Source organism: Epinephelus moara, chromosome 24 (genome assembly GCF_006386435.1).
Source record: "Epinephelus moara isolate mb chromosome 24, YSFRI_EMoa_1.0, whole genome shotgun sequence".
Lineage (NCBI taxonomy): Eukaryota > Metazoa > Chordata > Actinopteri > Perciformes > Serranidae > Epinephelus > Epinephelus moara.
Window position 1 is genome coordinate 30853376 of NC_065529.1, and position 27802 is coordinate 30881177.

The 27802-nt window shown below is 40.5% G+C and overlaps 1 protein-coding gene across 3 annotated transcripts in view; it reads right to left on the reverse strand.

Moving 5' to 3' along the window:
- Nucleotides 1-27802, reverse strand: part of foxj3 (forkhead box J3) — a 96213-nt gene that overhangs the window by 56650 nt on the left and 11761 nt on the right. For all 3 annotated transcript variants that reach the window (XM_050037561.1, XM_050037562.1, XM_050037560.1), the window contains exon 2: nucleotides 5885-6389. In XM_050037561.1, coding sequence (XP_049893518.1) covers nucleotides 5885-6205 — 321 coding nt within the window. In that variant the 5' untranslated portion in view covers nucleotides 6206-6389. The remainder of the gene's footprint in view (nucleotides 1-5884; nucleotides 6390-27802) is intronic.

Here is a 27802-nt window from a genome sequence, read left to right on the forward strand (position 1 = left end):
CTAAATTAATTTGACCAATAGTTATTGGCAAAGCAACACCTACACTATCTGCAATAAACTCTTAACCTCTATGGTTTGTCGAGACAGTTACGCAAGTCGTCTACCCCACATTGCACTGCCCACCATGACGAATGCACGCAGGTTGACTGGGGGAATACCCCCTCTCCTGCAGGCGTAGTCTTGAGGTGTCTCAAAGCCACACGTCTGCAAATCATTTATGCAACAAATGCCCCACAAACACTTGTAGTGAAAGTGAGAGAACGCTGAATCGTCATTCATGACACGCAAAGGCAGCACCCGTAAAGAGATGGCGCAGATTTGAGAAGACAACAGATTTGAAAACTTAATTCACTTCATTCATTCAATTACTCATCATAAAAAAAAATCCACCTTTAAAATATTTTCTTTTTAATAAATACAAAAAGGTTCAATACCAAATTCCAACATGTATGCTGTTATGGATTCTTAAATGCTAAAACTAAACCACAGCCTTTGCAAAGTGCTCATGACGGATAGAAATACATGTTCCTCTGACCTTGAAGTGGGAGAGGACTGTTCCCATTTACCTTTTAATCTCTGAGGAGTCATCTGGGCTAGTTCACGTTCCCCGTAATGGCTTTAAAATGGAAGAGACTGAGCAACAGATATGAATTATAATCAGGAACACATAGAAACAGCATGCCGCATTACAGACAAGTACTGTAAGCAAAACTCTATACTCTTCTAGGAAATATGTGGTCAAGACTCCTACTATATGAAATATCCTTAAGGAATCTGGCAGATGTTCAATAAGCCACGCTTGCCATACAAGGAACAGAAGGACACAGACAAGCTGAATCGTACAAAAGACTGCTTAGACTGACCTGCAAAGTATGAATCAAAAGTACCTCAGAGAGCTGGAGAGGGTGTTAAGAAAAGCACCACCTAATTGCTTGCTCATAGATGCCGAGCACATATTCTGCACTCTCGGAGGCAGCGTTCACATTTTTTGACCTTGATGAATTATCTGTTTTTATTGACAGCACTTATTGATATTTCTTAAAAGCGCAGGCTAATGGAGTTCTATTGAGATGATTAAATGAGTTGCTGGTGCCCGGATTAGCCCGGTCTCATCTCGCCGGCACAGCTTGCATTATCATACAGAACAGACGCATGCGTGTGTTGAGTCCCAAATTCCTGCGACTGACATCTCCAGGGGAACAGAGGAGCGATGACTACATCCGACCTACATTCACCCCACCCAGGCATGCTTGCTTCCAACTAATTACACACACAAACATGCATACTTGGTCACAGTATAGGTGGATTCATACCATAGTAAAAGTCACACTGCAAGGGAAATGTTACTACTGTATGTATTACAGAAATATACAATAATTAGGTGTACATAATACTTCTCCAAAGACACGTCTCTGAGGGTTTCAGAGCCAAAAACAGCCCACGACTGTGCAAGCTCCAAGTGACCTCCTGATGATTGGGAGAGAAACTTTTCTCAGGCTTTTGCACAGGCTTAGAGGAAAATATCATTTGTGTGATGGGTTGTGAAAATTCTCCAAGCACAAAAAACATTAGGAACAAACCTAAGGCTACTGGAGCTCGCTCAAATGCCCCGGGCATGGAAACAGCACTATTGGATTTCGTTCAAATGTCTTATGCAATGAAAAGATTTTATAAATACTCCATACACATTATTTCAGTTGTTTAAATTCTCAGAAAAAAACTATGGCAGGGAAAACACCCCATTAACAAGAACTGAGAAAAAAATTGTGACGCAGGCTCTAGCGTATGAGCACATCTTCAAACTGCTTTTTCAGTGTTTCCTGTGTTGTACAGCATCCTGGAGTGATGTGGTTTTTCACACTTTTAAATGTGAGGGGTATTTCTACAGTTGCAACCCACATTTAGGCCAGAATCTGTTGATCTATGCAAGCTTATACTAAGCTAGAAAGTAGTCAAACAGCGTCAATCTCAACCAATGCTGACTAATTCTATATCTTGCTCTTTTACCCGTGGCATTATTCCAGTTACGTCAAATCTACATTACACCCAACAATGAAAAAAAAACCTGCTTTCCACTTCATTTCATATTTCTGTTAGTTTCATCGCTGTTGAAAAATATAGACAACAATGTAATGGTAGAAATCCCTTAAAATCTCTAATATTATTCCTTAATTCAAAGCCCGGCAGCACACCAAATTTCATGAAATTGAAACAACAAAACATAAAAGCCTTGGCAGATTGAATATGATGTATTGAATACAATGCATTCTGCTCACAGGACTCACTAGAAAGCAGTATCGATATGGAGTAGATTTTCCTATAGTGAAATAAAGTGCAATTCATTTAATGCAAATAATACTTTACAGGTATCAGACACCTAAGTTTAATGCTTTTTAAGACCTTTTTTTTTTTTAAACCAAATTTAAGGCTAATTTTTGGACAGATCATTTTTTTTCTTATTCAAGCATTGCAGGTAAGTATAGATTTGTGGTATACAGTATATGTGGTCCTGTGCAGAGGAAAGCTTTATTTAGGAATATGGTTATCAGAGTGGGTTAGGTTAATCTACATTTTGCCAACAGGGAAGTGCAAGTTTAAAGTAAAAATACAGTATTAGTTTTAGTGGTAGGTTTAAAGGTTTTTGACATCAGAAATGTGGACTTTCACGCACAAGAGCTTGACTCATGTCGACACGAAGAAATTAAAAGATGGATAAAAGAAATTAGATAAAATGTTTGTGGCAATTAAGACTTCACAAATTCAAATTTAAGCATACTTATTGCCTTTTGAGGCCTAATATTTTTTATGTTTTTAAGGACCTGCAAACACATACATATTACATATGATGTAACCTTTACCCATGCTGAGAACTTAAACTTACAACCCTGCATTAAAATCTGCTTTGCCTCATGGAGTAACCTTGTGAATTTATAGAACACATCTTTCATGATCTAACACTGCCAGAAACTGCATGCTTACTTCCCATATTGGAAATTTGCCCTGGTCAGTTAATCCCAAAGAGGATTGAACCCATTCGCTGGTTAGCTACCAAATAGGTTGAAGGCAGACACTTTCACAGAGAAAAATAAAGAACTAAACTAGAGAAGCTGCTTTTTAACCACATGTAAAATGTAACATTTCCTGTGATATTTTGAAATCGGTTATCCATCAGGATCTCATAACATTTACAAATCTTGAATGCTTTGTATTATTTTTAGGCATTCAAATCAAGAGTTTAAAAACATAACAATGTCCTGACACCAGCACCTGATGTCATCATAAAGCCACACGTGACAACAAAAGAACCAAAGGCACATGAACAGCATCACACATTAGCCAAGCTTTGATGAATCAATATCACTCCTGCTGTACCTGCAGTGGGACTGTAACACAGTGGGTAGAGCAAATCCACAACCCTGCCAGCAGCACCAGTTTGATTCCCACTGAGGACACCCACTCTAAAATGTATAAAAAGTATATGCATTCGAGTGTCAGCTAAATGTTGTGTCTTATCTGCAGTTATTTTAGTGGGGCTAGTCAGTCACACCCTCATATTTCCAAGCAATAAAGTCTGGATGTGCACAAGACTTCACCAAGTCCACTTCAACCCACATAAATGATGATTAACTCGTAGCTTCTCTCTGGATGCAAAGAAATATTAACAGTGAAGAGTATCTTGATAGATACAGACTGAGCAATGAGTGCGACATCCTCTGCAGCCAGACTTGTTAACTTAACGCAGCAACAAAGACAGCAGAGAATACTGCTGAAACCTTGAAGCAACGTCTTGAAAATCTTTAGTGTGTAGTGAATGGTTAAATTTGATGCTAAAGAAGGTGGGCGGTATACAAAATATAGAGCTGACCTCAGTGTTGAGTAGAAATGCCAGTAACTCAATGCAGGAACACATGCAGGCTGACAGCACACATGCTGCTGACAACTAAATAAGGGATGATGAAGGTAAAAGACGAAACAAAGGTTGCAAAATAAAACAATTCATTTCCTTACAAAAGGCCTTGCCACAAAAGCTGAAATCAATCCATCCATTTATAATAACACATGCTTTCTCATCTCCCCCTCACCTACACACACACACACACACACACACACACACACACACACACACACACACACACACACACCTCCATGCAGCCTGTACACACGCCAGATCTTGTCGCCCCAGGAAATGGGCTTCATACATCTTGTCTGACTGCAATAAAGCAGTGCCTAAGATTCTATTTCCAATAAACGTCGACTGATTGGAAAACTCATTCTAATATCAATTTCCATCTGGGCCCTTTAAAAGGCAATCAGCATAGCTTCATCTCGGTATATCATGGGCTCCTTGAGATGATGACACAGCACTGGCTCTCTCTTCTGCATAATGGCCTTCTCCTATCAAGGCATCTGCAATGAATAATACCACCCATGAATGGGCTATTTAGTCTGTGTTCGCACAGATAGGGGCCACTTCTCTGAATATTAATCCAGGGTTTTACACTTCATATGGTTCTCTCAGGGCTGCACCATTTTTCATCCAGAGGAGTAAGGCACTTAGTGTGATTTGGCGCACTCATAGTTTCTCTCCAAGCTTTCTCAGAAGTGACAATGGTGATTACCAATGGCATCTCACTTTGTTTAAGATGCACGGCAACCACAAAACAATGATTTAAAGGACCAGTGTGTAGGATTTAGCGGCATCTAGCGGTGAGGATGCAGATTTTGCCTCACTCTGTAGATGAATATGGACGGATGTATAGCTTCTTATGTAAGCCTATGTGACTTGTATTATTATTGTTGTCTTACGAGAATGATCACCACAATGAATATAAGTTATCTGTTTGACCTCAACATTTTCAATGAATTATGTATTTGTTGCAGTAGACGACCTGATAATTTTTTGTAAATGTGTGTCAAATAATATGTTCGTATGTCAAGTAAATCTAATCCACCTCTCCCTTTCCAAGCGTGTCGTAGACTAGGGGTGTAAGAAAATATACATTTTTTTAATATTACATAAAATATGACACCCTTGAGTATTGCAATATTATGTTTTATGATACTATCCACGATATCAATTCTCAAAAACACTGTCAATTTTAATTTTTGCATTATTTTGTATTTCGTTAACCTCAAGCACTTTTATTTTACTTTTTTACTGATACAGGCAAATTCCTTTTTTATGCATACGGTGGTGTGTTCTTTGCACTATGAGAGTTTTCCTAAAAATTAGATTGAAAAAATTGCTATATGCTGCCTTGCCAACACTATCGCATCTCCAGATTCTAGCCAATACACAGCCCTGTAATGAAATGGTGGCCTTCAGGTGACATAAAAATAAGAAAGTCCCTCTCTAGCACCAGTGTTTAGTTTGTCCATTCTGGGCTACTGTAGACACATGGCAGCGAAACATTGTGGACTCAGTGGACGAGGACTCGCTCTCTATGTAGAAATAAAGGGCTCATTCTGAGTCAATGAAATCACAAGATTCTTTGTTTCAGGTGATTATACACTAATTGAAACAAAATTAGGAATATTATATTCTATTTCTGCCAGTAGATCCCGATAAATCCTACACACTGGACCTTTAAGTCAGGGAATATCAATCTCAACTCCTCTACAAAGGCTGTCCACTAAAAACGTAAGACCAAAGAAGATTTTTCATGAGTGAATAAACTGATACGAGTTACTGTATATCAGCCATTGCAACAACCAAAAGGACATCCAATTTGAACAGCACTAAAATAATGTGTCATATTTGATTTGACATACAATCAGAAGCCCCACTATAACCAGAATGCAACTCCATCATCATCACGATGCAATAAACTTTTACATCTGCTATATCGTGTTAAAATAAAGGCCAGACATCTCTTGTTCTCACCTTCCAGCCGCTGCCCGCCTCCCTGTAGTAGGGAAAGTTATCACAGATCCACTGGTAGATCTCGCTCAGTGTCATCTTCTTCTTTGGCGAGCTGTTGATGGCAAACGTGATGAGGCTGGCGTAGCTGTAGGGCGGCTTGCCGTCCTTGTGCTGCTGCACCTCCTCCTGGTCCAACGTGGTGTTAGGATCCAGTAGGGTACTCTTCTTGCCCATGCCTGGCCCGTGGGCATTCTGGGCGTCCGCCTTGCGAATGGCCGCCTGCATGGTCAGCTGTGGAAGCCAATCCATGGAGGTCAGGCTGCTCTCCAGCTCCGACGTCATGGTGACGGCAGGCTGGGCAGGGGGGGTAGGGGAAAAGGTGGAGGCGGTGGTTGTTGGTGTTGGTACTCGGTGACTGATGGAGAGTGGACCCGGTGTGGAATAACAAACAAGAGACGAGTGACAGGTTGAGGATGAAGTCTCCCTCAGCTCAAGACTTCAGCATGACGTCTTCTGTAGGTCAACTCTGGAGAAACAGGAAACAGACATGCCTTTATTAGTCAGCCACTCTTTGTTACAAGGAGAACATTGGAAATAAAAGATATGCATATCAGCAATACTGCAGAAGACGAAAAGAAATGCAAACGAGGAAGCAACTCTGAACAGTTTGGCCAACATCAAAAACCGAGCGTCTCTGTAAAGTATGCTTATATTCGCTGTGCAGGAGATCACAAGCCCACCACTTTCTCTACCACTTGCTGCTCTCAAAGCTGACTCATAGCTGGGACTCCATCTGCACAGAGAGAGAGTAAATGCCAGGCAATTGTTTTCACAACTGCCAGCCAAATGGGGGAATGGCTCAGGAGGAATTCCGACTCTCTTGAGGGTAGTAAACCCCCTCTCCTTTCTTCCCTGCCTGCCAGCTTGCCTGCCTCCTCCCCTTCCTCCCCTTCCTCCCCCAAACGGAGCCTCTGCCGTAAACAAGCCAGCCAGTGTCGTCTTGCAAACCATCCCCGGCCCTGTGCGTGTCGGCCGTGCTGTGCAGAGTGCAGCCCACAACAGCCTGTCTCACCGTCCCTCTCGGCACACTGCCCTCCCTGTCTTAAAATAGAGGGGCAGAGTAGAAAGGCCTAAAGTTACAAATGGAGGTGAACACAGGGATCCGTAGAGAGAAAAAAAAAAACCTGAGCAGGATGACACTGCAATCTGGCTGTGGGGGGAAGAAAAAAAAAAAAAGAGAACAGGCGGGAGAATGAGAAATCCTCACCAAGTTGTGGGATTTTTCTCTTGACTAAGCATGCTCGCACAAGTGTGTGTACGTCTGTGTGTGAGCATGTGTGAGTTTGAGTGTGCACTCAGGCTGTCAGGATGGGAATAAATAGTCCTGACGGCACTCAATAGGTCAAATACCGTATCTTTCAAAAATTGGATTTGTGTGCAGTAAGAAAATACACCCCATTATTACCCAATTTAACCCGATTTATAAAACTGTGGTTCAAACACTGTGCCAATAATCTCACATATTTTGTTAAAGATAATAACTCCAAATGATTATAATCTTTGTCTTTATTAAAACATGTTACTTCTTCAAAAGGGTCTGGAGTAAAATATTTCAAAATATTTACATCTATCTTACTTCATTAGGGTGTTGAGGAATTTAAGAAAAGAACACTATTTCATGGGCATCTGCTGTCGATATGAAATGGCAGCAGCTATAGTGAAAAATTTCCTAAATTGGGCAAACTGCTTCGGCCGTAGTTGGTCAAAAGCAGTTTGCGGTTGTCCCTTTCAATTGATCTCACACAGCGGGTGTTAGCTTGTGCCCAGCAGCCAATTCAGTATCTGCTATCAGTATATACAGCCAGAGCCACATGATGAAGGCATTTTTCATACATCCAAAAAATAACTCTGGGAAGCAGAAAAACCAAATCCAGTTGCGGGAGATCATTAATGGGGTGAAGCATTGGTCTTAAATCTTCCCTTATAATCAGTGTTAGGTTTCAACAGGGACTGAAAAGTTTCTAATCCAAGTTTTTCTGAGCAAAGTGCTTTTGTATTTTTTTATTTATTTGATTTCCTGTCTTTATTTTATAAGTGATACTCCACCTAAAATAGCTGGTGAACGTGGCTGTGCAGCAGCTGTGGTCACGCTGAATTCACGTCCATAATTACATTTTTATTGAGGGAGGAAAAAAGCAATACCTATGACTGAATAAGCTTCTCAAACCACTGCTAGAACATCCATTCCTGCACTGTCCATCTGTATGATCAGCATGTTTAAAATATTTTCACCACACTATGGCCACATGTGCTGGCTGAGCTTTGAAAAGGGCAGTAGCACGACATGAAAGCTGCAAATTGGTCATATTTTGGTAAATGTTTGGAACACACTGAGCAAGAAGGTGGACAACAAATAAGCAGATTATGCTGCAGGAGTGGTTTGAGAGGTTTTTATGAATGCCTTGATTATTTATTCCCATTATTGTCACCTTTTAAATCTATTCTGACTGATGCCAACAGCTGCCTACAACTGTCCTAATTCAACAAGAAGAAGACACTAAATGTTTTATGGCAGCCCTTCAAGCCTTTTGATACTCAAAGATAAATTTTGAGTCGAGTTTCACTTTAATCTGTCCATGCTGGTTATTTACTTTTCACAGCGCTTTTATATTCCTCTTTCATTAACAGTTGCACCATGTTTGCTCACAGGTTGGAGGCCTGGATCAAAACACCAAAGGCGAGTTTAAGGTAAGTCTCCCAACCTCTGCAGTCATGAGCAGACTGAGAGATGAGCAGACTTGCTGACTGACTACTGACAGGTGAGTCAGCCTAATGGTGGAGAACAGTTCCTCCTCACTGAAAAGACAAACAATCCATACACAAAATACCTCCACCCTGTAACTGAAATAAAGGTGACTCACAAGCTGCTAATGACGGTAATTTTCCTCTTTGAAAGGCAGCCTATTGAAATATAAAACAAATTTGATTTTGAATAGTCATCTATATATTATCAGCACTACACTATTTGAATATGTACAGCACTACTCAAAGGGCCACCATACATTATGAGTGTACATTATTTATCATGGTACATTTTGCCCACCCCCGCCACTTTGAATATAACGCTATACAATAGAGCTGAAACAATAAGTCAATCATGAGAAAATAAACTCAGAACTTCGTGTCACTAAATGAATCATTTGTTTCAATCATTTTTCAATCAATCATTGGTTCCAGCTTCTCTAAAGGGAGAGTTTGGCGCATTTCTTCATTCTATACTGTAACATTGCAAACTCAATATATATTTGCACAGTCTGCTAGTCAGGCAGCACAAGACATCTGAAGACATCACCTGACATCTGAAGACATCACCTCAGGCTCTGAGCACCTCTAATGGGTCTTTAACTTTTTTTTTTTTTTTTTTAAATTAACTTTTTTAAGACTTAACAATTGATCAATTAGTTCAGAAAAATGAAATGTAGCCATAAAACACCATTAAATTTGATGGCACTGGAAACATACAGCTTATAAAATAGCCATTGATTTAAATAATTGCTCCTTAGTGATTGCTGGATTGCGTTAGATGTAGCTAAGTGTACCTGATAAACTCAGTGTAAGGATTAGGCTTGGGCAGTATCACTGTTTTACAGGTATTTAGAAAGCCCAAAGCAATTATTTTTTATACTGTCAAAAATAAAGCAGCTCCTCTGTCTACCAAACTGATACGGAGATGCTGTATCGAGGTGATGCAGTGCACAGCACATACCACCAGAGGTCAGTCTCTGCTGGAGGAAAGCGCAGCTGAGCTGGGAAACACGGCAATTGTAAGTGGTGGGGATGACGTAATAGGTCTAGTAAAAAGTCGTCAGGTAAAGGCAGAAATTGACAGCAGGGAAAATCAGCATATTTAACATGGGGCTGGGTGAAATGGAGAAAATTAAATATCACATTATTTTTGACCAAACACCTCGATATCGATATCACAATAATATTGTTAGGTTGAGTATTGGTGCTTTCAAAAAATCTGGTGAGTGTTATGTTTTTTCTGTCATGTTTGAATGAAGTGTGTTTTACAATGAGTTAACAAGGCAATGAAGCGATCATCTTAGTTTCCGTTTAACAATTTTTTTAACACAAATACTGTCATTATCATATACACCAGGAAATATCAGTAAGGTAGGAAGATATAAAAAAAATAGAGACCATCCAAACCGATGGATCTGCATATGTTAATCTCGGTGGTACCAAAAAAATAAATAAATAAGGTGACTTTAGACTTGCACTTTGCTGTGTGAATTGTCATAACCAAAAAATTCCAAGGCATACTCCTTTTTCTGGTGGTCTTGATATCTTTCGATTGACATCAAGCACTCAGTATAAAGGGGGTATCGAAGAAAAAGCAGGCAGAGCCTTCTGGTGGCCACCAGAGGTGAGCTGACAGAGACAGGGGTTGATGAAAGGCGCGCCGCCCGCTACACAGAGATGCATGCCATTTGACCCTCTACGCTAATGATCCAGCTGCTACATAATCTGCAGGGCCAAGTCGGTGTCTTAATTAGAGAACCTTGGGCTGTGGCAGGAATGATGAAGCGCATCACAGGCAGGCAGTAAGGCGCCCCCCCTGCTGCCTTCATTACCCTGCCAGGCAGTGGGACAGTCAGAGCAGGGACAAGCCCCAGCCTGCTGCTGCGTCAGTGAGGACTGTCTGAGTATGTTCACCAACGGGTCTGGGGGTAAGCTGGGGAGTACTGAGGAAGCGGGAAAGATGAGAAGAAAAGCCAGGGGAGATGGAGCAGTGGGGGAGGGAGAGAAGGGCACCGCGATGCTGGCATCAGGCCTGGCAGAGAGCAGAAAGTGGCGACAGAGTCGGCATCGAGGGGGTTTGAGATTCAGGCGCTATGATTATGAGCCCAAGGGAACAGACTGCGATCCCACTCACACGGAGCCACTTTGATCTGGCTGTACGAAAATGGGGTTCCGTCACTGTCACCGCCAAAAAAAGAAAAAGGAAAACTTCTTTCTCTCTCCCTCGACTTTAATTTGTTTTTAGAATGGAGCACTGAGAGTATTTGACGGCTGAGAGGGAGAAATGGATGGTCAAATTCATTCTCTATTCAACACTCAAAGTTTCTTTATCCTCCAGGGATTAATGGCAGATTTAGTTCTGAATGAGAAATTGAAAGCGTTTTTGAAACATCTTAATTTACCAAGTTCTTGACAGGACTTATCAACGTTCCCACTGCCAACAGAGCACTGACAGCAAATCAGTGATTGTGTTTTGTGTCTCGGCTACTAAGTCTGAAGTGGCTCAATCAAACTGACAGCAGGGTTATTATACATGTGCCAGGCCTTCTTTTATTCAAGAATCTCCAATGAGGCAACAAGCTGAGTAACATCAGGGATTACTCAACACAACACAGCAGATTACGTCAACTTCATCATGTTAGGCAATTGCGTACTGAGATGCAAGTCAGCAACTGCGTCATAAAGATCTGCGCCGTTCCCCATCTGCACTGTTGCAAAATTGAAGTCTGTGCTTAGCAACCACTTAAAAGTTTCAGTACCCATAACAATTCATGGCTCAGGATGAAATTAATATTTCAAGTGTGATATTGCTACAATGAATGGCACTTAACTGTCTTCAACATTTTATATAACCAACTACTTTATTTTAATTCTAATGCAGAAAGAATGAATGTTTCATGAATGTGAGTAATTTTACTGAAATGCTCACATTGCCACATCCTAAATGTAATATTTGTTTACTAATTCTAGGATTTTGCATTTATTTACCACTAAAAACATGTGATTAAATACGATGAACATGAGTTAAGATTTTTACAGTCTTCCCGGTTAGATAATATTGCAATTAAAAGACTAATTTTGAGATTTGTGGGGTGAGTCTTTTTCCTTAGCAATAACATTTACACTAAATGTTGTTGCCAGCTGTGTTCACGTAAATGCTACATTATCTTCAAGGATCACGTCATTTAATTTCCCTACAGTCTGTGACGTTAGCAGTTTTACAACTTGCTACAGCAACCTGAAACTGATGGTAATTACAGTGTTCCACATTTTAATCATCTTTTCATTGCATCTTTTATTTTACTGTCAATAATTGTCCAGCAGCATTCAAACACAGTCTTGCTAAACATAGTACGCAGGTGCAGCATGCAATTTGAACTGACTGTATGAGTCTGCTTAAATCAAACTATTGGAAAAGGCAGTGATGAGGCTCTGAAGCCTTTTCACTCTTCTAGGACCAGTCTGAAGTATCTGGTTTAATTGAGAGTGCGAAGGTAATTTAATCAAAGATAAGCACCTAATGTGTCATCTGCATGATTACGGTCTGACGCTTAATGGTAAATGCAACATGGTTAGTATTTAGTGCAACAGATTTAAGGTGCAGTGTTTTTTTACTTATACTGATTTACATTTAAATGGATGTTATGTTCCTATAAAAGAGAAATGTCTGTTTTCTGCTGCAAAACTGTTCACTGAGTGGACTCGGAATACGCCTGCATTATTAGCACTATTTGTGTTGCAAATATTCGGTGTCCAAGATACAGAAGACCTATTATGCTCATTTTCAGGATAAGACTTGTATTTTGGGTTTCTACAAGAACATTTTTACATGCTTTAATGTTCATAAAACACATTATTTCCCTCATGGTGTGCTGGAACAACTGTATTCACTCTCTGTCTGAAATGCTCCACCCTTGTCTCTTTAAACACCCTTTCAATTGGTCAGAGTGTCTGGGTCTCCCGTATCTTAGGGTCTGTACACCGCATGGATGTATAAAGAAAACTGGATACAGCCTTGGAGGCAGGACCCAGTTTATTCCTATAAAAGATGCTCAGTGGCACATGAAGCCACTGAGCAAGCACACTAGAGACTTAAAGGGGCCCAGCGGCAACATATAGTTTAGCTCTCCGATAGCTTAAATCAATTGTGCAGCTCTTCTAGATGTAATAGTTTAATTATATATCTGACAACAAGTCATTTCAGGGGGGTTGTGATGCTGAAAAACATGTATCCACTGATTTACATCTCTTTAAAGATTTAAGTCTATAGGAGAGAAGTCTTTTTGGGCCACATGGCATCACATATAAGACTAAGAAGTTGTAATTCCACGTTTGCCCACTATATTAAATTGGCTTCAAAGCCCTGTGCTGTTCCTAGGGGCTTGCTGCACCATCACTGAAGCTGGGAGAAATTACTGTAACAGGGAATAGCGGCACTTTCTACTGTGAAAAGTCTCCATTAAAAGCTTCTAAACTAAAATTTTGACAAAAAAAATATGATGAGAAACTGGAGGAAAACTTTCAACATTGGCAACCAAGATTATGTGTTTCCCTTATGTTAGCATGTAGCTACGTGTAGCAGTGACGGCTACATATTGTAAACACTTGTAGTAGCGTGCCTGGAGCTGATGACCATATACAGAAATCCGTCAGGAGCTGACGTCAGCTTGTCTCCAAAGTAGAAAACAAAAACAAAAACAGTGGAGACACGGTATTCAGAACGATCTAAAGCCTGAGGTTTTGGCTCACAGGCTCTAATTTTTTTAAACTTTGGCCACGTTAACTATGAACGATCAACATGGTAGCATAGACATATATATGACAGATAATAAGAAAATGCATAATAGGTCTTTTTTGTGTGTGTGTGTGTGTGTGTGTGTATATCAGCATCTGAACACCATTGACCAGCGTCATGCATGTACCACAGTATCTTTGACCTAAACTAGTTTGCAAGGCCTGTCCCAAGAGACTGATGTAACATTACACCTTGGAATACTGCTGAGCATTTGTTTTTGTCAGGTCATAAAGTGAGTTGGTCTAAATTGCTGAATGTGTTTTCTTGCATTCTATAGCACAGTATGAAAATCACCTTGCAAAGACCTGACACCTGGCTAAGGCACCTAATTTATCTTAGTAAACGATTTTGCTTTTATCAAAATTATATTATAGCACATTTAGTTGTTGTGAAGCTCTGAGGTCCAGGACATCAAAATCAATGTGAAACAACTGTTATTACTTCATATCACAAAGAGCTAAAATCACTCGAAATATTGGAAACCCACAAGCAACAATTTCAAACCACCGGTTTCAAGATTTGAGATAAACTACCCACAAAACATACAATATACTATACAAAGCTCACTGTACTCTTGTCACATGCAATCCTCAGTCTAATGAATGAAACTAACACCCTTCTGGTTCACGACATGCTGCACGACAGAGGGAAATGAAGAAGTACAGGGGACACACTAAAGGGAAATAGGCAACACTGAAAAGGTGAATAAGACTGCTTTTTCTGTTTGAATCACAGTTCAATTCTTAGTCAAGAGGAAAACACATGAACAAAAATCAGGTTGCAGTGCGTTCCCAGTAGGGAGCGGTGTTTAAAGACATGACAAGACACCCCACAGGAAATGTTAGTGAAGGGTAAGAAGCCTAACCGAAACAGACAGCACGCACACTTAATGTTTTCATCTGCCATTTCTGTTTAATAATGTAAGGTCAATAAACCTGACGAAATTAATTTGTACTGTGTTTGAATAACCGAGTACACACCAGTTTACCTGTAAGCTGAGTGTGTGTAGGACCAGAATATGCAAAGATGAAAGCAGTGTTACCGACTTCTAGCACAGACCCAAAGGACAAAGTCAGATTTAATGCTTACTTTGGTGTTAAAATGGGGGGGGGGGGGGGGGGGGGTCTATGTTTGTTAAAAGGTGTGGATGAGTCAACATTGCCTATCTGATATGGGTCCATGACCCTGTTCATGACAAGTGTTTTACACAGGTCTGACACTGTTCAACCTGTGAAAAGGGCATTTGTTGCTGTGCCTGTGTGCTCACTGCAGCAATCACTGAGGACAATACCGTAAGTATTGTAAGGCTTTTCTCCTCAACGGACAGCTCAGCCATAATTCCCCCTTTTCTTGACTTGCTTTAACTAGAGATGGACATTTTAAGTAACTTCCATATCTGAGTATTCACATTTAATTATTCTGGAGTACTTAGGTAGGCTACTCGGGAAAGAAAATCTAACAGATAGCAAAGTAAATAGGCCAACCACAGAAAACAAGCTCAATCTGAAATTCATTTATTGAACAACCAGGTTTTGATTAGCCTATTAAAAATCCACACATTTACGGACCCTGCCGTTACAAAGCACTGAAGGACCCTCTCCAGAATCTGGAACCATCTGTTCTCGTTTAGTTAAACGTCTGCTAGGTTAGCACAAGCTAACACAGCAGCAGCAGCTTACATCTGACACCATCAAGCTGACCCATTAATAACCTTTAGGTAACGCTAGCCTTGTAATGCTAACAGTTAGCACTGTCACTGTATGTGTGTGTGGGTCTGATCCACCCTAACCACCTGTTCCCCAGTGTAGAGCTCACCCATCTCGCAGCAGTAGTCTCATGATGAACAGAAAGGGAGCGACATTGAGTACGTTTCCATGCACACAAATATTCCACTATTATTCCAAATATAACAATATTCTTAATTTGATACTGGTCATGTACACAGCGTATTTATGAATGAATATTATAAATATGAATATTCCAAATTAGGCCTTTTTCCAAATTCAGCATTTTCCGAATAAGACATGGGATATGCCCGTATTTATCAGGTTTTAAGAGGATTCTTTGGCCATCTATGCAGAGTATTCCCAATATGCGTCTCAACTGGGGTTTTCACCGCAGTTTGTCACATAGCCTCTTGTCTGTTCACAGTCGGCTCTGTGCATTGTCATGAATAAGTTGTACACAAACCAACTAACCAACAGCTTGAAATACCAGAATAGAGATGCCTGCCCAAAAAGAAGCCCACATTTCTGGTCAGAGGAAGAAACACACCTACTTTTAAACATTATGAAAGACTTGGATATCAAAAGGTTTTTGGATATGCTTAAATATCACAGTGCAAACCTTTTCAAGAAGGTGGATAAAGATATTAAAAAACCAAGCTGTGTTCACACAGTCCAACCAGTCCAACACCACACAGGAAACTTAAAAAAAAACACAGTCCAACCAGTCCAACACCACACAGGAAACTTAAAAAAAAAAAAAATCCTTTTTTGATGCAAAGACGCACAATGACAAGCGGCTCTGATGGTTCCACTGTTTTATATTGTGACTTGATAAACAACATGCTATGGCATGTTAATTAGAGTATGCACAGCTGCATGTAAACAGGAGTACCAGTGGAATATTTATTTTCATCAGACATGTAAACAGCTTAGTGGGAATATTGTCTTTTTCGGAGTAAGGGCAAAAACCTCACTATTGTGTGCATGTACACGTAGTCAGAGAGGCAATGAGGTGCAAAGCAAAGCATTATAGTACACACAGCACTACAATGAAATTAGATTTAACCCATTTTAAATAGTAGTACTAGATAGTACTAGAGTACACATGCCCATCACTAGCTTAAACATAACTAAAAAAGTGAAAGTCTGACACTCTTCAAGATGAACAGGTACAGAAATCCTGTAAAATTAAAAATTTAAGCTCAACAATTTGGTTAATATTTGCTTTCTTTCTTAGAGTTTAATAAGTAGATTGATACCACTGTATTTCACTGTACATATCTCTGTTTTAAATAAGCTATTGACCCACAATACCGAGGCAATTAGCCTAGCTTAGCATAAAGACTGGAGGTAAAGGGAAACAGCTTGCCTGAATCTTTCAAAAGTTAAAAAATAGTCTGTTTCCCAAAATGCACATCTATTCCTTTTTAAGTTTTAACCTTTACTAAAAGCATTACATTTCCTGATTTCCTATGTGGGTTGTGATCTGCCATTTTCAGTTTCATCTCAGGTGTTCATTCAATGACACAAACTTGCACACAGGCAGACAAAAATGCATCTATAGTATTAGATAACACTCCACCGCAGCCTATTTTTTTTCTTTACCTAGAACACCTAGCTGCCTACCTAGAACAACTTCCCTTCGAATACCTGTGCATTACTGTCATCATTTCCTCTTTGAGAAAAGCGTAGGCTATTCAGCTCACATTCTAACTCCCACTTGCAGACACAAGACTGTTGATAGGTACCAGACCAGTGCTCTCCTGCACTTATCTGCAATTTCCGCGATTAATCCCCTTTTACAGCAGTCATGCATCCATCACGGGTAACACTCCAGCAGCATGCGCCTGCCCAGCTACACAGACACAACCATTAAGACCTGTGATGGCTGTACTGCCATATATGCTGCCTCAGAACAGTAGACATGATGAATGCTGCATTAAAAACAGTGTCACTAGGATTCAAACAGACCACAATAAATATTTACATCAGTGATTGTTAAATGCGGCCCAGACTTTGGTGTGTGTGGAGGGAAAGAGATACAGACAGACAGAGAGAGAGGGGGAGAAGGAGAGCGAGCGTATTATGACAAGAATCTTCCTGTAGTGTGATGGTAACTTGGCAAATGGGAGGGGAATCGCTAAGCATGCTCCCTCTGTTATGCCTGAAGATTTGGCACATGCACTCACAACAACAACAGTGATGTAACCTGGTAACAAGCCTTTGGCATCTTTACTCTCGACCGAAACCCGGGTCATACCTTCCATATCAACGGCTTTATATCCAGCGTGGGAGAAGCCCTTGTTTTCCTAGAGATTGCAAGGGGGATAAACAGGGAGGGGTGGGAACTCTGCTCACCTGCCCTTCAGTCAAAGGGAGACTCCTCACTTTTTCCAGCCCTGGAGGCAAAGGACTTAGGGAGTTATTTTTGAGATCTCCAAAACTAAAATAGCAGTGCGCCGGAGCATTGTGATTGCACGTGAGCTCTGTAATCATGCAGCGAACTACCCTAAGCCTCATCTTCATTAAAAAACAAAAAGTGGGTAACGGCAATACCAAGGCAACAGCTTTTAATGTCAGTCTTCCTTCTCAATTAAAGGCTTAATGGTTCAGCTGAAACCACCCCCAGGAAGAAAGCATTAATAACCCAGTCCTTACTTGCATTTTTAGGATGTGTCAATTATCGCTTCACCGCTCACGCGGCTGAGCACATTGTTCAGCTTATTGCAGCCTACAGCAGAGCCGGGCGCCAACCGGGGCCTCCTCGCTGCTAACAGAATGTGCAAGAGTGTCTATGTTTTACAGTGCAATCTATGTGTCAGTGTTATTAGTGGGCTATGTTGTGTTAAAGTTGCCTTTTAAGATGCAGGCGAGCAGACCTCTCTGCTGCGCTCTTAAAAAAGAAAAATGGTATACATGCTCTTTCTGCTCCCCTACTCCCTCAATCCCACTTCGCCTGTGGTTGAACAAATCAAGTCCATAATTATTCTGCCAATCAATCGGGAGCGCAACTGTGGCTGTGGGGCAGTTAAGCGCTGAGGAGAGAGAGTTGTCAACAAAGCAAAGCTAAACCTTGAGTTCCTTTAAACCCACTGAACCTTAAAAAGGCAAGAGAGACACCTTTGTCTTATTAGTCAGTGCCAAACAAACAGAGGTCTTCTAAGTATGTGGTAAAGAGAAAAAGCATTCAGCTGATGCAGACGTACAGAAAGAGAGGCAGGCAGAACATGCAGAGGGACAGAGGATCAGAGTAGTGGAAGATCTGGGAGTTGGCTGTGGATCAACTGAGCTGCTTCAGGCTGTCTGGAGAGGCCATAAAGTGAGCAACAGGGTTTGTGACCCCTGAATGCAGACGCAGTCAGTCCAAAAGAGAAATGTGAGTGGATGCAGCAGTGTTAGATTTTAGAGATATTCGAGAGATGCTCTCAGCAGTCAGCCACTTTCCATGTTAATGTGGGTTTAGTGGGCTGGATATATATATATATATAGATAAAGGTACAGAGAGAGATCTAGGCAGATGAAAGCACCACACAAGCACAAGGCCCTCGGCTCATTGTGTAATCTGCAGGTCAATAAAAAAAAACAAAAAAAAAACACGTACAACATTCCAGTAATTGAATAAGCCTTTGCAGTGAATCAGAGGAGTGATCAGGAGGGGTCGGTCTCTCTGTCCCTAACAGCTTGGCTGGGAGGTGGCCTTTGTTTTGGAAGTGGCAGGGGTGCCCTGACACCGACCATGCGAACCCAATTACCCCAGTCCCACGGCCTGGGGGCCCGCATTAACACACTCCCCCTGGGAGGTTGACTCCATGCCAGCCTGGCAGCCAGCGAGATCCTGCTGCTGAATCACAAATAGACCACTTAAGGCACTGGCAGGCCAAGCGTTTTGGTGGCAATCTTGAGGGCCTATCCTCATCTGCATTCGCTAGATCCATTTCAACGTCAATGTTAAATACTGAGCCAGTCTCTGAGGCGAGCAGCGAGGTAACAGGAGCTTGGGTCCGTTTGCCTCGGATAAGAAAGCTATCCATTGTCCAAAACTCGTAGCCAGCAAAGCGTTGGTCCACCTGGGAGTACAATTTATCCCTTTAGTAGTTATTTAGTCATCAACAGAAGATTAACTGGCAGCTACATTCATTTTTTCTAGCAAAAACGCCAAACATTCATTGGTTCCACCTTCTTATTGTGAGGATATGCTGCTTTTCTTTATCTTATGATAACAAACGGTATATTTTTTTTAACTTTAGGAAATCGTGACAGACTTATTATTTCATGCCACTGTATAAGGCTGGGCAATACAGAGAAAATCAAATATCATGATATTTTATGACCAAATACCTCTATATTGATATTGCAAAAATATTGTAGGATTGCTACTGGTGCTTTCACACGCTATTTACACAATGAGATTTTTGATGAATAATCATCAGTAATGCTGATACAATGACTAAGTGGGTAAAAGCTCTTAACAGAACAGCTACAACATTCTGATAAGTTCAAAAATGACATCACTTCAGTGTAATGCAGCCCCTAAAAAAGGAAGAGACCAGACTTACAATATTGAGTTATCCAAAAATCTTAGAATGATGTCTGGTCTCATATCATGATGTCAATGACCAATATACTGCCCAGCCCTACGACTGTATTGCTGTATCAAAAAAATTATTAATTGAGAAAATAACTGACAGATTTAAGGTTAATATCAATAATCATTAACTGCAGCCATAATCTGAACCCTCAGTGGCAGACATGTTTAAATAATGTGATGAGAATTACAAAAGATTGTTAGGTCTAACGAATAACTCTTGTTTAGTTTTCTGCATAATAGAGTACACTGTGCCTCCTGAAGATAAAACCAAACACTTTCAGCTTGTTCTCTTATTGAACTCAGACATAATGTAGCATGGTTAAATGTGTCTATGTCATCCCTCTCTGAAACAACCGTGTATGAGCCTCATTTTCAAGTGCAACATAGACGTGTTACAAAAGAAACCATGCAAGAATTACCCAAGCGTGATTTAAAGGAATTACCTGGGTGGGCAATGCATGTTCTGAGCGCTACGCAGAACAGGAATCAGGTCATGAATTTCAAATTTAGACAGTGGATCAGCATTGGCAGCTCTGAAGCTGGAGTTGAGAGAAGGAGCTGTAACACCGGTTTCATCGAGACAGAACACTCACTTTCAATCCCAGAAAGTACAAAGTAAAAAACAAAATTCAAACAGAGCTGAAAAGGCTTGAGGTTTGGTTGATTTGTTAGATGTTCCTCTCACGTAAAGCCTAAAATCGTCTTCATTTAGAATGGCACTGGAGCTGGGGTTATAATTAAAACCATTTTGCTTTTTAATCAATATTCAATCTCTCAGAAATAATTAACAGCATATTAGAGAGTTTACTGCCTGACGGAGCTGGATGCCTCTACATCATTAAGCTGTTGAAGCGCTGCTCTTTGACTCCTCATGTCCCATTTCCCTGGTTTACTGCACCTCCGTACAGGCTCTTTAAAATGCTCCTGGAGTCGTACTGTACCTGCAGATAATAACACAGCCCACTGATAACATGCATCGTGTGCATACTCTCCCACTCTCACCGAGACATGGCTTTTAACATGTAACACATAAATACTTGGGAGCTACATGAGTGAACCAGCACGTGCCAAATGTGAGGCTTAAACGAGTCTACTGCATGCAAAAGCTTCACAGGAAGTAGCAGCAATTTATGATCAAGGTTTTCATGGCATATTGCTGAGGGGCGGCCACCTGCCATAAATCCATGGCCTTTCCCCCTGAGTGATAATGCAGCCAGCATTGGAAGTTAGTTGCACAACAACACAGCGCATATGAGAGGGATTAGAAGTCACAGGTCAATAGCTTCATATTTTCTTGGTGCTCTATCATGCTATGCTTTACTACGACATTGTAACCACTCATAGCCAAACAGACAGCACTCCTAGTGTCAGGTTTCTGATCTCAACACTCAATCACTTTAACATAACATGCAGGTCACACACACAGACACACATCTACAGCTCATATGTACATACGAACACAAAGCCAGGTTAAATAAGGCCCAACAGATCAGTCATCTGCGTGATCAAAATGCATACCTAAAGAGCCGTGCAGTAAACATTTAGTACAGAAACAGTCTGAGCAGTGATGCAGAATATCATAGGAAAGCACTCCAATCAGCTGTTGAATATAACTAGCACTGTCTTATGTCACCAGGAATCGTCTGTGTTTATACAAGCTAATAAATTCCTTGGGCATTCTCCAGATGACTTCCATGGTAATTTGGGGGCAGCTTGGTTTTCGTCTACTGCTGATTAAGAAGGGAGCAGTGGAGTAAAACATGAGGCTGAGGCCGTCTACAGCGCCGTATGACCAGGAATTTGTTTTCACGTGGAACGGACATCTGTCGGTGTCTATACCTGTTCCCTTCACCCCGCTCCGTTCCAGATAATTTCAATTAATTTGGTTTCCTGGAGACAATGTTGCTATTTATCTGGGTGTGGATGACGGGAGAAGGTAGCAGCAGTCATTGTTGGTTTAAGCTCTGCAGTCAAAATACCTCCTGGCAAAAAAAAAAAAAAAAAAAAAAATGGATTCATCACTGTGAGGTTACTGCCTTACAAGAGCCATGATAGGTCATCACAAAACCACAGGATTTACCATATTAAACAGCAGACACGTGAGATAGGCCTTGAGTCAAAAGTTTTTGGCTTCAACTAGTAACTGACAAGATGAGATTTAATGACAACTCAAACATAGTGGCACTCTCAGCCTCTGGAGTAAGACTTTTAGGCAAATTATTAATTTACTACTGCCGTTATTTGGAGAAAACACATGTGACAGTCTGATTCAGTGGAGAAAAAAGACAACTAATGTCCATAACAACAATATACTGCTTTGGAATAAATACCTGTTATGAAGTCTGGTTACATTTTCATAAAATAACTGTGATCATCATTCATCAGCATGTTCGTCATCGTCAGACCCATTTGCGAATCCAAGTTAACCTCTCAGTTTATTTTTGGTTGTTATCAACTGCTAAAAAGCCTCTGGAAGCAACTGGATAGACCTACGACCAATCACAGCAACGAAACGTGACGTAGCGCTGATTGATGGTGTAGCATCAGTATGTCTGTGAACAGGTGTTGCCGTTTTTGCCATCAGAATGTCTACTAGTACACAAAGGCTCCACAGCAGCTGCAGCCATTTTGCTTGTTTTGAAAATGCCTCAATGGTGCTTGTCTTTACTAAGCTAGGTCTACGCTCGCTATAGTGTCCCAGGCGCAAGGGTGCACGTGCCACAATATCATCACATATTCTGTGTAAAGCATAAAGGCTCTGCAAGATGTCAATCATTGTATCAGTCCCATCCCATCATAGATCAGCGGTTGTGACTGGGCCAAAACAGTCCAGGTCAGCAAGAAATCAATTTGAACCAGAGATGGGCCAAACACATCTATCTGAGTGAATAAAACATGACCTCACAATTCATTAGGTTCCCAGGTTATAAGTATGTAGCAGAAATGGAACTTTTATGATTATAGGAGATGTCAACATTGCAACAGAAAGCAGTTTAATGGGAAAAAATATTTGATAAATCCAGTAATTGTTGCAGCTCTAATATAGCTGATCACCTATTTTGCATTTGCCAAAATATCAAAATAATAAGACAAATATGTGGACTGCATCACCAGCAATAATCTTCGTACAGGGGAAAGTCGTACAATGTAAACGTTACTGCGGTTTTGTAAAGATGTCTTACTATCCCATAAGAGATGTGCTTGGGGATGACATCATGCTTAAAAAAATAAATCTATGCATTTATAATAAAACATAGAAATCATGAAAAAAAATAATGTGAATTTCTTGTGTTAAAAACAGTTGCTGTTTGGCAGCGGATTCAGCTTAAACCTGCTCAAATCAAAAACATGTCTTATCAATATAAAGAATAGTGAAGAAGATTAATAAATTAACTGAACTGTACTAAATCTAGTAAATTACCAAATGCTATTGGTCAATTTATTCTTAAACACCAAGATTAACCCTAAATGTCAGCTAACCACTCAGCACTGATTTCAGCTGAGGATGAGTAATAGTCAACCTGTTAGTCAGTCAGTGACAAATAAAGGCCCTAGCTGCCTCAGACACCCTGAGGAACTCTAATGACGTCCCCACCCAGTGCACCCTGTGATAGCCCAGCACGTCAGACACGCAGGAACTCCCTTCAGTGTGAAGAAGCAGTCAGGCAGCAATCTGAGAGTGCTGTCAGACAGGAGGCGAGAGCAGAAGGAGATACTGTACTACTGTTGTGAAATGGACTGTGGTGTTTCCAATGAGGAACTCTTATTTCAAAGGAGGAAGGTGAAGAAGCTGTGTGGGCCGCTGACATTTCATTCTGCTCTCTAGCACAATATTGGCCTCAACGGGTCAACAGCTCACCCCCAACTTGTGAAACAGCTTGCTTTTAACGTTGCAAAAGCCACTTAATATCAGCTTCACTTTGAGTTCCCCCCAAGTCTCTGCTCACAAGGTACGTATTACTCTCTAATAGTCAAAAAACTATCAGCGTGGTGGAGTCTGCAGTTCTGAATATGTAAGCATAAGCCTCAGAATGCAACAACTGTATACACAGCATTCATTCAGACAGCAAAACTGTAGTGATAATCATTGGAAACTATACTGAAACTGTATACTGTGATAGGAAAAGTGACGGTTATCACAGCGTGCACATTTGCTTATCTATGGTGCTGAAAAAAAATGCTATCGGATGGAGAATCTCACCTGCACGTATGCATCTCCCTTTTTCCTTGACTGCCTGTCAGACTTTTTACACATACATTTATTTAGTTTCAACTATTATCATCACTTTTTAAAACAAAAAAATAAAACCCTTCTGTTTTCATTCCTGAAGAGCCATAGTAACTGATAATAATAATATTGTGTAATACCATATAGCATGAAACTATATTTTCTTAGTTATCATACCCTACAGCTGACAAGTTAAAACAGGTAAAACAAGGACAGAATGAAGACAGACAGTCAGAGAAATTCAAGTGAAACTTAACTTTATCAACTGTTTCAATGGACATGTGCTAGAAAATATCCAAAAACTGACTGAATCTTCTCTATTTTGGAGATGGACGTTTACCTATTCTGGCATTTTCTGCCTCCATCTCTGTGCATCTTCTTTCCGACATATGTCACACAAGAGTGCACTACAAAAAAGCAAGACCACTCTCTGTTGTTGTCTCAGACAAAGCTTTTTAATCCATTATCAGTCTGATTTGCCTAATTTTTATGGTTCTCTAAATGTGATGGAAAATGCACATGAGAATCCTTAATTTCCTGAGTATGTTCCTGACTTTTAGATCCTGGAGCTCATAGTTTTTGTGCCACTTTGGGCACAAAAGCCCTACAACAATGCCCCCTGAATTGTTATCAAGATTTAAAAGACCCCATGACATATTGTAGGTCTCAGCCCATGTGAAATGGCTGTTAACCTCCGATTGATCTGCAGAGCTCATCAAAAGTCCTGAGTGCTTTACATTATTGGATGGAGACAGAGGCCAAAGCATCCCAGCATTGACTGGGGATTTAATTCTTTATGAGTTAATAAAATCACATTCGTACAGCTATTGGAGAGCCCAGCACAGACTAATGGGCTTTATGACACACTTCACAGACTGCAGCGTGGATGGCAGGTGAAATATTCCTGATTCACGTCAGTCAAAGCACCCACAACACTGTATTTACCCATCTGCATAAATCATAAGGGGCAGCATCCAGTTTATGGCCAGTTAAAGAATCTACAAGGGGAAAACTAAATCGACTTGTCTTTAGGTTCGTTTAAATCATGCGACTGTATCTTATATACGGTGTGATCCTTCTTATCACAAGAAAGTGTCACTCAGAATGTTTTGTTGCCATGATAACATGTTACCTCTTTGTAGTAAGCTGTAAAACATTCACAACCCTCTGAATTACATCAACAACAAGCACTTTAGGATGCTAACCTTTCAGCAGAATTCACACAAAAGCCTCATTACATTTGCTAACAGTGATGATGATGATGCACTGTTTTTTTTTTCCTTGTTTTTTTTTTTCACACCACGTCTTGCTGGTGTAAAAGATAAGGCTAATTAACGTGGCACCATTTGCATCTTTACCTCGATGTTTCAACAGCGAAGGGAAGAGAGCAGCCGCAGCGGGCTAATGAATGTTTGATTTGAGAGGGAAGACTTCCTGTCACTTTCAACGCTCCTGACATAACCCTCTCCTAAATCCCTTAAATTTTCTTGCTCTGCTATCTGGCTCGGCTGTCGGCGTCTCACCTTTCCCCCCCCCGCCTTCCCTTTCTCCACTTTAAATTCCTGAGTTCATCCCCCCTCTCCTTGCACCCCTCCCCTACTACTACCACCACCACCACCACCACCACCACCACCACCACACAGGCTGCACTCATTACAGCAGATTTGCATGTCTGCTCCAGAGCAGTATGAGAGGAGATGAAACAGAACTCCCAGTGGCTGCCTCTGCAGAGCTTCACTCATCTGACAGAAAGAGCTCCACCTTGGGCCCCAGACACAGCCAGCAAACAAATGCAGGCTTCTTAAACAGGCCATACACACACACACCCACATATACACAAACAAACACAAAGATACTCCCCCAGAAAGAATTTATACTGCACCGTATTCAGTTTAAATATATCTATATTCAGGAAATAAATTGAGAAACAGAAGTCTACCTTCCAGCACATTGCTCCCCTCCCTGTGCATTACCAATCAAGCCTGCTCAGCTGAGGAGAATGAGACTGAGATTTCGTGTCACTGTGCCGTCAGTCTGCGTTCCCACTGAGATCTCACACACCGAAGACTGATGATGGCCATCTTTTTTTTTATGTGCATGTCATGCTTTCTCAAATCTGTACTTTAAATTTTATCACAGCCAATTTGTGAGAGACCTACAGCTGGGTGATAATTCAAAAATACTGACTACCATATTTCTTTATAATTGTTATATAATTAAATTCTCACAATGAGATGATTTCAGTTTGAACAAAGTCTGTCCCAGCATCAGATCCTAAACACTTGAGAGCTTCTTTTGTTCCAGGATATTGTTTTTGTACCGATAGTGCTGTAATGATTAGTCGATCAGTGAAGTAGTTGACTGACAAAATCAGAGCAAGATTAGCTGCTTTTCTCGGTTTTATATAAATGTAAATTTTATATCATTGGTTTCTGCAGTGAAGTTGTTTGATATACTACAAGTGCAAGTGTTAATGGCCAGCTGGTCAGAAAACGTAAGCAGGTTGAAGACATTACCTTGGCCTCAGGGAAATTGTTACGGTCATGTTTTCTATTTTCTGACCTTTTTATAAATCAAACAACTTTCTAGTATATATCTAACAAATATATTTAATTTCAGCTTTAAAAGGTAATATCTATTTAATAAAATAGTAAATACATTTAAACCCAATGGGATAAACATTTGTTCAACATCATATTTGGAATCGTGGATAAATATTGTGCTATCATTAGAAATAATGCTTTGACAAAAATTGAGATAATAATTCTGTCCATAATCAATAGAGATGTTCTGATACCATATCTTTTTTCCTGATATCGATTGCACAACGGGTGATATCAAGTACCCCTCACTCTGTTTGGATGTGAAATGATCACTATCAATGTAGTATGGCATGACTCATGTTAAACCCTAAACCGGTGACACTTTCCAATGTAAGATATTGCCTATTTGCTCACATTTTGCTAATGGCTAACATTAAACTAATTATCAAAAATCAACTCTTCCTTGACGCTCTAAAACAGTAGTTGCCAGTGGCTGCACAGCGCAACTCTGTAGGTTTCTGTATGGAGTGGCGAAGGAGTATCGCTTTCCAGGAGACCTGCCATTTTATCAGAGTGTGAAACCACTTTGAAGGTTATTAATAAATGTATTGGTATTGGATCAATGCGAAGACTTGCACATTTGCCGATACCCAATCCAATATTTTAGGCAGTATCAAGGCATTTCTGATACTGGAAGAATTATCAGAACAACTCTTATAGTCACCCCAGAACTGAAAGACACATAGACAATGAGCAATGCACAAATCAATAAAGCTCTCTGTTGCTGCCCAGGACTTTAAGAATGGCTCTAGTTTAAATGGTACAGCAGAGACAGCATGCCATCACAGAGGACAAAAGACTTCCATTTCTCAATATGTCTGACGTATATGAACTACAGCAATGTGCAAAAGTGTTCACCAGCACTTGAGGTAAAAACTGAAACATTTCTGGGAGAATAACTTACTGGCCATTTCTTTACTTTGATCAGTTGAGTGCGACATCATCTTAATATTCCTATAAGTTGGCAGAGTGGTGTTAAGATTAACACATTCTGATACTACACCACATCCTCTGTCACAACTGCACAGCTAACGATGAGCACAAATACTAAGTAAGCTTCTTGGTCAGTTATGACTAAATGTCACATACTTTGCTAAAAAAAGAGAGCAAAACCTCAAAAAAGGGGAAAAACGTGCACATCTCATCTTTCAAATTAGGTGTTTTTGTTCAGGATGACTCGGCTGGTGAAAGTG